Consider the following 11,393-nt stretch of genomic DNA (forward strand, 5'->3'; position numbering starts at 1 on the left):
GTGACTGAACCTCCAGCGCTTTGGCTAAACAACCTTTTTGCTGCACAGTAAGGGTGGCTCCATAAACCAAGAGCCCCTATAGGAAATCTGCAAGTGGGTATCCCTACCCCAGCCTGTGATACTGAATGAACTACAGGTTTATTTGTGTAAGCGGGGTCTGAATGAGCTCTCCCCCTGACACCTAGTGGTGAGCTGTGGAAAAAGACTTCGGAAGCTGGTCTTGTTTGCATAGACACACCCATCCTGCCTAGGTGCTCAGTATGATGGGATTGCTTGCAAGAATTTAACCCTTCTGCCAGGTGGCTCCAGCAGCAACAAGGGCCAGATTCAGTGTCTAGGGCTTCCTTTTCACCAATACAACACAAAACCGTTTCAGTTCTCCTGCCCTCGCGACCTGGGCACCTCTAATAGGGAATACTTCCCCTCTCGCAAGCACAGAGTCTGTGTGTAGCAAAAACGTTTAATAAAAGGAGGGAAGTAATTCAGCATTAATTTAGGAAAACACCGCAACTAGGGTTCATAAACACAAACCAAGAGCAAAAGCCCCACCCCCACGTAAGTTACCCAGTGTCCTTTTCTCCTCAGGTTCTTAAGTCCAGCAACCCCAAAGTCCCTTTAACGGGCCCATCCCTTCTCTGCACCCCACCCACTCACAGTTGCTGCCCTTGGCCAGTGCAGCCCCAGAGTTCAGAGGTTCATCTCCCACCCTGTGTGGAAGGCAGGGGCGGGTAAAGAGGCACCGTACACACTGCGCTGCTTGGGCACTTGCTCGTCGCCAATTGCCATGCCCCTGGGGGGCTCTGCTCTGGCCCTCTCTGCCAGCTGCCCTAAATTGTAGGCTACCTCTCTAAAAATGCCTGCAGGCCTGGGGCTGTCAGTTGCCTCTCCTCCTCCCTACCCCTGCACTGGCTACCTTTCGTGGGAGCTGATCCCCCCCTAGGAGTTTGGGATGGCACCTATTCCCCCCTCCTTCATTGCACTGACCCTCGGGGCCCCAGTGTCTAACATGGTGCCTCAAGGCCTGCCCATGGGCACCGCACCGCCTGCCCCTCGCCTCGCTCCACCCGCTGGTGGTCCAAACCTCACACCCTTATTGCCACGCGCTGCCCTGACTGCTGCCCTGCAGAGTGCCCAGCCCGGGGGCAGGGCTCGCCCTTCTGCCAGTGCAACGCTGGGGCGCAGGGGGAGAGGCGGGGACTGCGGTGACAACTCGGGGTGCAGCCCCCGGGGATGTGGGGGGGGTGCCCCGAGCTCCAGATCAGGATGTGGGGGGCAGAGAGCGGGCTGGGGGCGGGGCCTCAGGGGCTGGGGCTGAGTCACGTTCCGTCCCCGCCCCGCCCCCCGCATCTGCTCCCAGCCGCCCAACGGCTGCAGCAAGAGCAGCGCGCGCGGCCCCTTTAAGGGAGGGGCGGGGCGTATCATGCCGCGCGGGGCGCCAATGACGGGACAGGGGCGGAACCGGAATTGGGGCCTCCTGCTGCTGCTGAGCTGGAGGGGGCGGGGCGGGACATACGGTGGCCGGGACGGGGTTCGGGAGCCGCGATCAGGTGAATTTCTGGGTGGGCGCGTCCGTTCTGGGGGGAGGGGGAGCCGGGGGTATATGGTGGGGCTGGGGGGCGGGGATCTAGGGTAGGAGCAGGGGTGGGAATGGGGGAAGGGGGGCCGGGGGTATATGGGTACGAGCAGGAAGTTGGAAGGGATATACGGTATGGTGGGTGGGAATGTGGAGCTGGGGGTATATGGTACGAGTGGGGGGCTGGGGGGCGGGGATATAGGGTAGGAGCAGGGGTGGGAATGGGGGTGGGGGATATGCAGTACGAGCAGGGGTGGGTGGGAATGGGGGTACGGGATATATGCTATGAGCAGGGGGTATAGGAAGAGGGGTATGGGGTATACAGTATGCGTTGTGGGGGCAGGGTTAAAGGGCGTATATCCAGTCATGGGGGGGGCACCAGCATTATCCCAGCAGGCAGGAAAGTCACTGACTCCTTAGTCTCTTCATGCCCACTCCAGGATGCCCGTTTATGAGGCGGGAGAGTTATGAGCTCGAAAGGCAAGAAGCGGGTGGTTCTGCCGACCCGGCCTGAACCACCCAGCGTGGAACAGATCCTTGAGGACGTCAGGAGCACCCAGCCATCTGATCCCATGTTTGTCCTTATAGCAGAGTCCAATAAAGGTAGGAGAATGCATCCCAGCTCTTTGCCCCAGGAATCTCCATGATCCAGTCTGTATGAAATCTACCAGACGATGGGAGCCTGTCTCTGTCCACTCCTGTCCTACCTATCAATTATAAAATCTCCATCAGCGAGCATTGCACAAATTAGCCCTGAAAGTTGCTGCCATCTTGCCAGTGTGTTGGCTGGGGGGCCATGAATTGCTGGGTCTCAGTCCCGTTCTTGGGGGACACCTCTTTATCCATAGCTGTGATTGCTGCTCTTGTTGACAGTTTCTTCAGGGAAGTCATAGACTTCATGGGGCCTGGAGACTGACCTTCCCTTTCACCTGTACAGGTGTCCTCCCCTGTTCATAAGTAAGGTGCATTGGTCAGAGCATGGTAGGGAAACATCCCCCGCCGCTACCTGTGCTGTGTCAGTTTTGAGGCTATAAGGTGTATCTGATCTGAAATGTAACTTAGCTTTACATGAAGAGATTACTACCCCGTTTTAAATTCATGTTATTCTCTGTCTTTTCCTCCCACATTTCCCCTCCCCAGACTTGCCAGCCCCTAGGAAGAAGGAGGAGTCTGAAGTGATGAGCGAGCGCCTGTACCAGCAGAGTCATTCTTACGTAGAGATGAACCACCGGCTGCAGAAGGCCTGCAGTCTGCTGAAGGAGAAGTGCGAAGAGCTGAAGCAGGCGGGCGCGACTTTGGAACAGAATATCGTGGAAATTAAGGAAAAGGCCTTGTGAGGTTGTCGGGCCTCTCTGGAATGCCGAGACGCTGGGAGCAGAGACAAAAAGCTGGCCCAGGAGGGTTTGTGCTCGACAGTAAAAAGCCCCACCTCCTAGTCCTGACGCACTTCTCAATGTGCGTTCAACTTTCACAGACGTCCCCAGTGTGGCTTCTTGTTTCTGTACCCAAATCATAGGGCCAGAAAGCCACCCAGCCAGTAACCCTGGTGTGCGCTTTGATTTAATGGAAGATCTGGCACTGCTGCATCTTGCCTGGAATCTCCAAGAACCCGCCAAGCCTCATGAATGCAGCTTCACAAGAGTCGCCCCTCATGCTCATTGGAAACACTAGGGGGTATGTGGGGGGGGGGTTCATCTTTAAAGCTAAAAATGCTCCAGGATTTGCCTCCTAATCTCTTCCCAGTGAACAGCCCTGATCTCGTTGCTCATGTTTGGAAGGGACTCTTGGACCAGGCATTTCGTTGAGCCATTAGGAGAACCTGATGCCAATTTCCAAATGGCAAGCTTGAACCTGACCTGGCTGGGGTAAGCGTGGGCTCCGGGCAGCTGCTGGCTTTTCGTAAGCTGCGTGTCACCGTCTCAGGTGCCCATGGTGACTGTTGGCATGACGTCCCCCTCGCCCTCCAGGTTTACCTACGATTTCTCCATCTGGTACTGCCTCCATGACGACAGTATTGCTTCCTGCATCTCCATGTTGCTGAAAAAGCAAGGCCTCCGGGGTTATGACGAGCACCAGGACCAAGTGGCAGGGACATCCATTCTCATGACAGCCGCAGAGGTCATCCAAGCTAGCAGGGTCGCTATCGTCATCTTGTCGGCCAGCTCGCTGGACGACCCCTGGTGTCAGCGCGTCGTGGAGTGGAACCTGCATCATGTGATAGAGCAGGAGGGGACGAGGATGATCCCGATTTACGTGGACGTGGAGAAAGAGCAGGTGCCTCTGGTTTTAAGGCATCTTAACGAACTCGACTACAGAAACAAATTCTTCGAGCGGAGGCTGCTGGAGAGCTTGAAAAGCATCATGCCTCCAGCTGGCCGAGCGAGGGCTGGGCGCCCCTCCAAAGCGACCAGCGCCAAAAGCAGAGCCAGCCGATAGCAACTGGGACTTAGCAGCAGCAGCGCTGCCGCTGCGTGGAGAAACTGAGCCCCGGGGACTTGGCTTTGGTTGATTCCTGCCAGGAGTGATGCGGCGTGTCTTGCCCTGTTCGTTTGGCATCCGGGGTTTGCTGTGGGCCCGTTGCGGTGTTGGCAGTGAACTAATCTGCTTGGCTTTGTGCCTAGACTTGACGGTGAGAAGACTTAGAAAATAAAGTTGTTGCTGGTGGGAGTTTGCCATTAAAATGCCGTGGGAATCTATATGGAATGTGATCCAAGGCTGCTCGTAAATCTCATTATTTAATAAGCTCTTATTAAAATCCAGTCCTCAGAAAACTGAACGGACGAGTCTTTGTTATGAGAGGGGCTGGGTAGGGATAAGATCAGATCCTGCTGGGAGCCATAATGAGCTGTAATCTCAGCTCTGACCCTGGCACCCCCTAACCCCCACCCAGCTTTTCACTGGCTGTGTCTGCCCTGGTAACTAACTGGTCGTCTCGCAAGGCTTTGCTACAGTGATGCAGCTCACACTGGGCCTCTGGGAGCCCTGTCTGCACTAGCCGTTCCCAGTGCAGATAGCAACAGATGGCGATGTCCCTAAAACTGCTGGTGTAAAGTAGGCCTGTGCCTCAGTTTCTTTCCATCTGTGAAATGGGTGTAACAATGCTCCCCTGTTTTGAAGGGGAGGGGGAGTTGTGAGCACTAGTTAAAGTCTTTGATTTCTTTGGAAGTCGTAATAACCCCTTGTCCTTATTTAGTGCTTTTCAGCACCAGAGCTCAAAGGAGGTCAGTCTCTTTATCCCCATCTTGTAGATGGGGAAACTGAGGCACAGGGAGGGGGCGTGACTTGCCCGAGGACACAACTAGCACGCTAGTGGAAGAGCTGGGAATAGAATTTAGGTCTCTGGAAACCCAGACCCTTGTTCTGTCCACTAACTAAGTACCGTGGACCTGAAAAGCCTGAGCACTTTCCTTCAGATCTCTGCTAGCACCTGGGTGTTGGCTCCACCCCAATTTGCTCATTGGGATGTTGTGCTCCCTGCAGTTAAGACTCTTCAGTGAGCGTTGGTGGTTAAGACCTGGGTTTTACATCTCAGAAAGAGCAGCAGAGCTCCGGGAGAGGAATTGTTTTATTACATGCTACAAGCCCCAGCAGAGCTTCTTGCACGGGCTGGGTGCGGGGGAGGCGGTCAAAGGGGCATGTTGCAGTCGGTCACATAAGTGGTTGCGAAAATGAAGGTAGCGGCGTATCTCTTTATCATGACAAGGTCCAGGGCTGTGCAGTGGCTGAGAGCTGGTGCATGGGTGTGACAGGGTGACGGGGGTTGGGCGATGGGACTCTACGCTACAAACGTAGCTGGATCGGGAATGGTTCCAGCTTTGTAATCATGTTTGTGCCTAAAGATGTGCTCCTGAGCGAGGAGTGCAATAGAGAGGGAGTTAAGTGGCCTGAAACGGCAGGGGAGCAGTTTATCTCTCTTACTTCTGTCAGGGCGTGTGGGCTGGGGGATTAGGCCATGTGTATGTGTGGGGGGTTGTTGAGTAGAATGTCACAGAGGTGTGGGAATCTGGCCCCAAAGCTTTCAGGAAGCATGTCGTGTATTAGGCTTGTTTTTACACACTCGCTCTTGAGGGCTGAGTTCCTGTTTTTATGGGGGTAGCGAGGTGAGCACATGCTGTGTGGCAGCTCCTCTCCTCTCCCTGCCGGTAGCCTTGGCGTGTTTCAGCCGTTGGCACTCAGCTTCTTCCTCCCTCTGAAACATCTCCCAGCCCCAGCGCGGCAACACTTTGCTTCCAGTGCCATCCAGTTCTCACAAGCGGTGAAGAAAGGCCCTCGCCAAGGCGGTGGGTGCGACAGCCGCCTCCCGAGAGCCCTTTCTCCGCTGCAGAGGAGATGTGACTGCGCTCAGGGAAGGAGCGGGGTGTATAACTACGAGCGGAAATCCCCCCCGGCAGAAGCGGTGGGGCGACGACTTCTGCAGACAGCTCAACGTGGCGGCAGCATGAAGGCAGATGGGAAATTCCTCTTCCTGGTGCTGCTGCTCCTCCCCATTGGGAAGACTGGTGAGTGGGTGGTCGCATGGTGCTGGGGAGGGGCAGGGTGGCCCGGTGAGAGGAGCACGGGGCTGGGAATCCGGAAGGCTGGATTTTATTCCTGACTCTGCCCCTAATTTGAGTGGGCTCAGCTGAGCCACTTCTCCTTCTCTCTGCCTCAGTTCCCCCACTGGTGAAGGACTTTGCCTTTCTCTGAAGCATCCAGTATCAGCAGCTGCTGGAGCCAGGACGCGATGGGTCAATAGACTGATGGTTTAATGTGGCTGGGGGGGAATCCAGGGCTGCTGATTCATACTCCAGTGCCCTGCCCGCTGGACTGCAGCTAGCTACCTCCAGGCTTCAGGGCTTAGACACCCGAGGGCACAGTTGGAGCAGCTGGAACATGGATCGGTTCCAGCCTGGTAGTGCTGGGATTCGAACACACCTCCCTTTCCAGGGTTTGGGGTGAGAATTGTCCCCTGCATCCGCCTTGCTCCCCATGCACTGGGGCACGTCGTGCTGTTTCTTTGCAGCAGGCCAGCTCCAGTCTTCGATCATTGGAGGCCGCGAAGCATTGCCTCACTCCAGGCCCTACATGGTGTCTATCCACAAAGGAGGCCTTCCCGCCTGCGGGGGAGTCCTAGTCCACGCCCGCTGGGTGCTGACTGCTGCGCACTGCTACTCCGACCTGTGAGTACAGAACCCACCCCTGGCTGGTGGGTTCCCGCAGATTAGGGCCAGAGGACCAGGCTCCCGGCTTGGCTGGGGGGAGCAGGGGTTGCTCTGCTGTTGCAGGGGCAAATAGTGAAACCTCGATTTAAGAAATGCCAGAGGAAAAGCCTTGATGCCAGCCCGGGGGGAAAGGGGCCATTATTTACCGAACACCTGTCGGACTCTCACCAACCAGTGGAGTAGCAAACTGGGAACCCTGAAGGTCATTCAGCTAGGCAGGCGCGCAGGGTCGGGGTTGGTCGTGAGGTGTAAATGGGGGGATTGAATGCAATTGGATTCTTTCTTCAGCTCCTCCGTGGCTTTGGGTGAGCCAGACAGGTCCCCTTTGAAAAATGTGGCCTCTGGTTTGGGGTCTGAGGGCCTGATTTTCAGAGGTGGCTGAGCGTCTCCAGCTCCCCTGACGCCCACTGGAGTTGTGGGCACTCAGCCTCTCTCAGAAGAATATGGCCCAAAGGTGTGTCATGGGCTGGGCACCCCAAAACCAAAGCACCCCAAATCAGAGGCATCTTTTTTTTAAAGTGGCCTGAATGACCCTGACCCTCAGAGGTATTTGGGCACCTAACTTCCAATGGAAATTAGACACCTAGATACTTCTGAAGAATCTGGGCCAACGGGCCTCCCTCCCAGATGATACTTGCTCAGCTCATGGGAGGCGTCTGCCCTCAGCACATCAGGGGCACGACAGGAGGATCAGTGGTTGGGCCAGTGTCACTGGGGTCATGAGTCAAGAGCTGGGGGAATGTGCTCCACCAGGAAGCCGACTTGCTCCTCTGACAGCAGGCTTAGCGTTGTGCCTCCCCAGTGGGGTGTTTGCACTGGGAGAGCCGGGTCTCTGCAGGGAGGGTGCTAATGCTAGAGAGGGTTTCTCTTTGTGTCTCAGGATTAAGGGTCCCATCAGGGTGATGGTGGGTCTCCATCGGCAGCCCAGGGGAAATGCCCGAGTGCAGGTCTTCACTGTCGCAAAGTTTATCCCGCATCCTTCCTACAGCCGCACGACCATGGCAAATGACATCATGCTGCTCAAGGTACGTGGGCTTGCTAGGAAGCCATGGGCACCAGTTATTCTGGCTTCTGCTTCAGGGGGCCCGTCCTACGAGGCGGCAGCGTCTGAGCATGTGGCTAGGGCAGTGGAGTGGGTTCAAATCCTGGCTCTTCCTATTGTGTGGTCTTGGGTAGGTTGTGTTGCCGCTGTCTGCCTCAGTTTCCCCATCTGTAAAAAGGAGGTAGTAATAGTCCCTAGCTCTTATCAGTGGATTTCAAAGCACTTTACAAAGGAGAACAGAGTTGTCATCCTCCTTTTACATATGGGGAAACTGAGGCACACGGAGGGGAAAAATGACTTGCCCGAGGTCACCCAGTGGGTCAGTGGCAGAGGCAGGACTAGAATGCAGCTGTCCTGAGTCCCAGCCAGTGCTCTAGCTGCTAGGCCACGCTGCTAACCATATCAGTATTTCCTTTGTGGATGGAAAACACTGTGTTAGGACCCTCAGAGGCAAGCCAGGGCATTCAGCACTGCGTAGGATTTACTCCTTCCTTTGTTCCTCCATCTCAGGGTAGGGGGAAGGTTGAGTGGGGTGAAGCAGAGATGGGGAGGAGCGGGGGGGGGTCTCTCTCTCTCTCTGGAGGCCTCTCCTGCTGCGGCTAGAAAGGTGAGATTCAGAAGTGACAAACTGCCTAACCCTTACAGGAAATCTTTAATGCGAGCAGCACTCTCTAGCCAGCCTTGAGTCATTCTCAGCTCACACCCTCGCCTCTGAGGTGCTGGTAGGTGTGCAGCCTGGCCTTGCTTTCGCTGATGGGTAAAGTTTTTCCCGGAGTCTGGCCTCTTTAACAGAGCAAAGGATGCTTCCCTTTGTCCCTCAGCTGCTTCCCAACAGCTAGGAAGTCTCATTCCTCCCACCCCTTTCCACCATCCCTCGGCTTCTGGGCCTGCACGGTTTCCTCTAGGGCCGGACTAGGGGCTTGGCCTCTCAGGAAGCAGCCTAGACGGTGCAGCCTGACAGAGTCTGTCCCCAAGGCCTGACCTTGGCTTTCGCTCCTGCCTGCAGCTGGGCAAGAAGGTGGTTTGGAACAAGGAGACGAGCCTTCTCCCGCTGTCCAAGAAGAATCCGGCCCCGGGGACCCCGTGCAGCGTGGCTGGCTGGGGGAGGTTCAGAGAGGGAAGCAAATATTCCCCCGTCCTGCGTGAACTCGATGTCAAGGTGATGGACATCAGGATGTGCAACAACAGCCGGTACTGGCATGGCGAGGTCACCAGCACCATGATGTGCATCGAAGGGATCGAGAAGGGCTCTGCCCCCTGCCAGGTGATGGCTTCACAGCAACGCTGGTCTAGAACGGGCTGATGGGGGAGAGTCTCGTTGCCAGGCCTGCGTGCTCAGCTGCCTGCTCCCGAGCGTGCATGGAGATGGCAGGATACTACAAGGGTGCCCCAGACCTAGCTAAGATACTAAAGAACCCCGGGGAACATGACTAGGGTGACCAGATGTCCTGATTTTATAGGGACAGTCCCGATTTTGGGGTCTTTTTCTTATATAAGTTCCTATTACCTCCCACCCCCTGTCTTGATTTTTCATATTTGCCGTCTGGTCACCCTAGAACATGAGACACTGACAGGCCCAGGCGCCGACTTGCTGAGTTCCCCGGGGGTGCTCACTCCCTGCTCTGCCCCAGACCCTGCCCCCAATCCACCCCTGCCCCTCCCCCAAGCATGCCCTGCCCTCACTCTGCCTCTTCCTGCTCCCCATCCCCCCCAGCATCTGCTGCTGAACAGCTGATCAGCAGCAGGCAGGAGGCGCTGGGTGGGGAGGGGGAGGAGCTGATTGGCAGGGCCCACCGCGGGGTGCTGAGCACCCTCTGTTTTTTTTCCATGGGTGCTGCAGCCCCGGAGCACCCACGGAGGCAGCGCCTTTGCTGACAGGGATGCCAGGGGGTCTGGCCACGTGTTCTCCCTGGGAATCGTGTCCAATTTTCCATCCCTGAGGCTTTGATCCTTTTTGGCAGGCGAGGATAAGTGAGGTGCAGGGAGCTGCTGGCCAGGGTCTCCCCGCTCCTTTGAAGCCCTTGGTGGCGGGCCTGGCAGAGAGGCTAAAGACGGAATGGGCCATGGTCAGGGCTGAGCTCCGCTGGGGCACGTGTGTGGGACGCTCGCCCTACTCTGCACCCGCTCTGTGGAGAGAGGACTCCAGTCTCCAGGGCTGTCAGTCAGGCCCCTTTCACCAGCACAGGATTGGCCCAAGCTGTGGGTTAGCTCCAGTCCTAGGACAACCCTCAGGCCTGCCCCGTGCAATGTGCCCCACTGCCTCTCTCCTCTCTGTTGCTTGGCGCCACCGCCTCTGTGCCCACCCCTGGGTCCTGCCCCGCTCCTGACCCTCAGTCCCAATGCTGTGCGGGGCCCTCCCAGGCTAACACATGCTGTGAACTCTGCGCTGTTGCAGGGTGATTCCGGGGGCCCTGTGGTGTGTGGCAAGAAAGCGGAGGTAGCCGGCGTGATCTCCTTCACGGGCAAAAGCTGCGTCGACGTGTTCAAACCGCCTGTCGCGACGGCTGTCTTTAAATACAAGACGTGGATCAAAAAATACCTACGCTGGGGCCGAGCCCTGTGACTGCAGCATCATCTGTAAGCTTGCCTGTCCGTCCCCTCTGCCGTGTATTGACCCCTCATGGCTTCCCTGTGCTGCCCAGGTTAGAGATCAGCTCACTCACCCAGCCGCGTGTGCCTTATCCATCCGTCCGGGCACTGCTGGTGCAAACCCCCCGCCCGTGCCTACCTGTTCTCTTACAGAGGTTTCAACTCTGTCCTCCTCTCTCTCAGGCCTGGCATGCAAACTGCCTGCCTGCGTCACACTTCTTGCTGCTGATTTGAAATAAAAGTGAAACCTCACCTGGTCCTAGGTGGTGGTGGTGTGTGTGTGTCTGCGTCTTGGGGGTATCACACTGTGGCTGCCCCGGCTCCAGCTGACACCACAGCCGTGTCTTGTAACTAAGCTAAAGTCTTGGCCAGACCAACTCGGTGTTGGAAATTGGAGCTGGGGGAAGGAACAGAACAGCTGGGTGGTGAGCAGCTTCCCTGCCCTGAGAGGCACTTGCTGCCTCCTGTAGCGATTAGAGAGAGGCAGGAGCCTCTAAGCATTCCCCACATCACCTCCCCGGGCGGGGCGCATCTACGCTACCTGGAGAAGCCCAGCTAGCCCTCGAGATATGCTACACAACCACTGTGTACGGTATGTGGGACACTAGCTATGTTCAAAGCTCAAGTTTTCCCAGCTCTGTGCATGGTCTCTCTGGCCAGAGTATCAGAGAGCCTGGTGTGAGCGGTTGGTATTATCCCTGTTTTATGGCTGGGGAAACTGAGGCACGGAAAGTGGGGTGGTGGTGTCTGTGTTAAAGTTGGGAATTAAACCCAGATCTTCAAGCCAGTGCCTTAACCTTAAACGCCCCTCCCTCTGGTGAGCAGGATGCTGTGCCTGTGAATCAGCAACTCCTCAAGCCAGCAGGGGAACCAACCACTTCTGGTTATTAAATGAAAAACCCCTCCCCAGCCCCTGCGGACTCTCTCCTCCCCCTCCCCCTGACCATCATTTCCAACTGGCCACGCAGTCCGTATTAGCAGGGTGGAA

At 56.5% G+C, this 11,393-nt stretch overlaps 2 protein-coding genes across 4 annotated transcripts; both read left to right on the forward strand.

Annotated features, from left to right (window-relative positions):
- The first annotated feature begins 1,487 nt into the window (after positions 1-1,487).
- On the forward strand, positions 1,488-6,712 carry C24H19orf25 (chromosome 24 C19orf25 homolog). Of its 3 annotated transcripts, none has more exons than XM_044998965.1 (4): positions 1,488-1,547; positions 2,014-2,176; positions 2,714-6,072; positions 6,576-6,712. In XM_044998965.1, exons 2-3 carry the CDS (start codon positions 2,041-2,043, stop codon positions 2,908-2,910), a joined length of 333 nt encoding a protein of 110 aa, XP_044854900.1. In that variant the 5' UTR covers positions 1,488-1,547; positions 2,014-2,040; the 3' UTR covers positions 2,911-6,072; positions 6,576-6,712. The 3 variants fall into 3 exon arrangements, with proteins under 3 accessions (XP_044854900.1, XP_044854901.1, XP_044854899.1); XM_044998966.1 differs by lacking the exon at positions 1,488-1,547 and adding an exon at positions 1,683-1,706; XM_044998964.1 differs by lacking the exons at positions 1,488-1,547; positions 2,014-2,176 and having other exon boundaries at positions 2,909-6,072.
- On the forward strand, positions 6,082-10,656 carry LOC123356029 (granzyme M-like). Its single transcript, XM_044998963.1, has 4 exons — positions 6,082-6,732; positions 7,655-7,799; positions 8,823-9,080; positions 10,212-10,656. The coding sequence occupies exons 1-4, from the start codon at positions 6,542-6,544 to the stop codon at positions 10,377-10,379; spliced, it is 762 nt and encodes a 253-aa protein (XP_044854898.1). The 5' UTR covers positions 6,082-6,541; the 3' UTR covers positions 10,380-10,656.
- Positions 10,657-11,393: the final 737 nt, after the last annotated feature.

Source organism: Mauremys mutica, chromosome 24 (genome assembly GCF_020497125.1).
Source record: "Mauremys mutica isolate MM-2020 ecotype Southern chromosome 24, ASM2049712v1, whole genome shotgun sequence".
NCBI classification, from domain to species: domain Eukaryota; kingdom Metazoa; phylum Chordata; order Testudines; family Geoemydidae; genus Mauremys; species Mauremys mutica.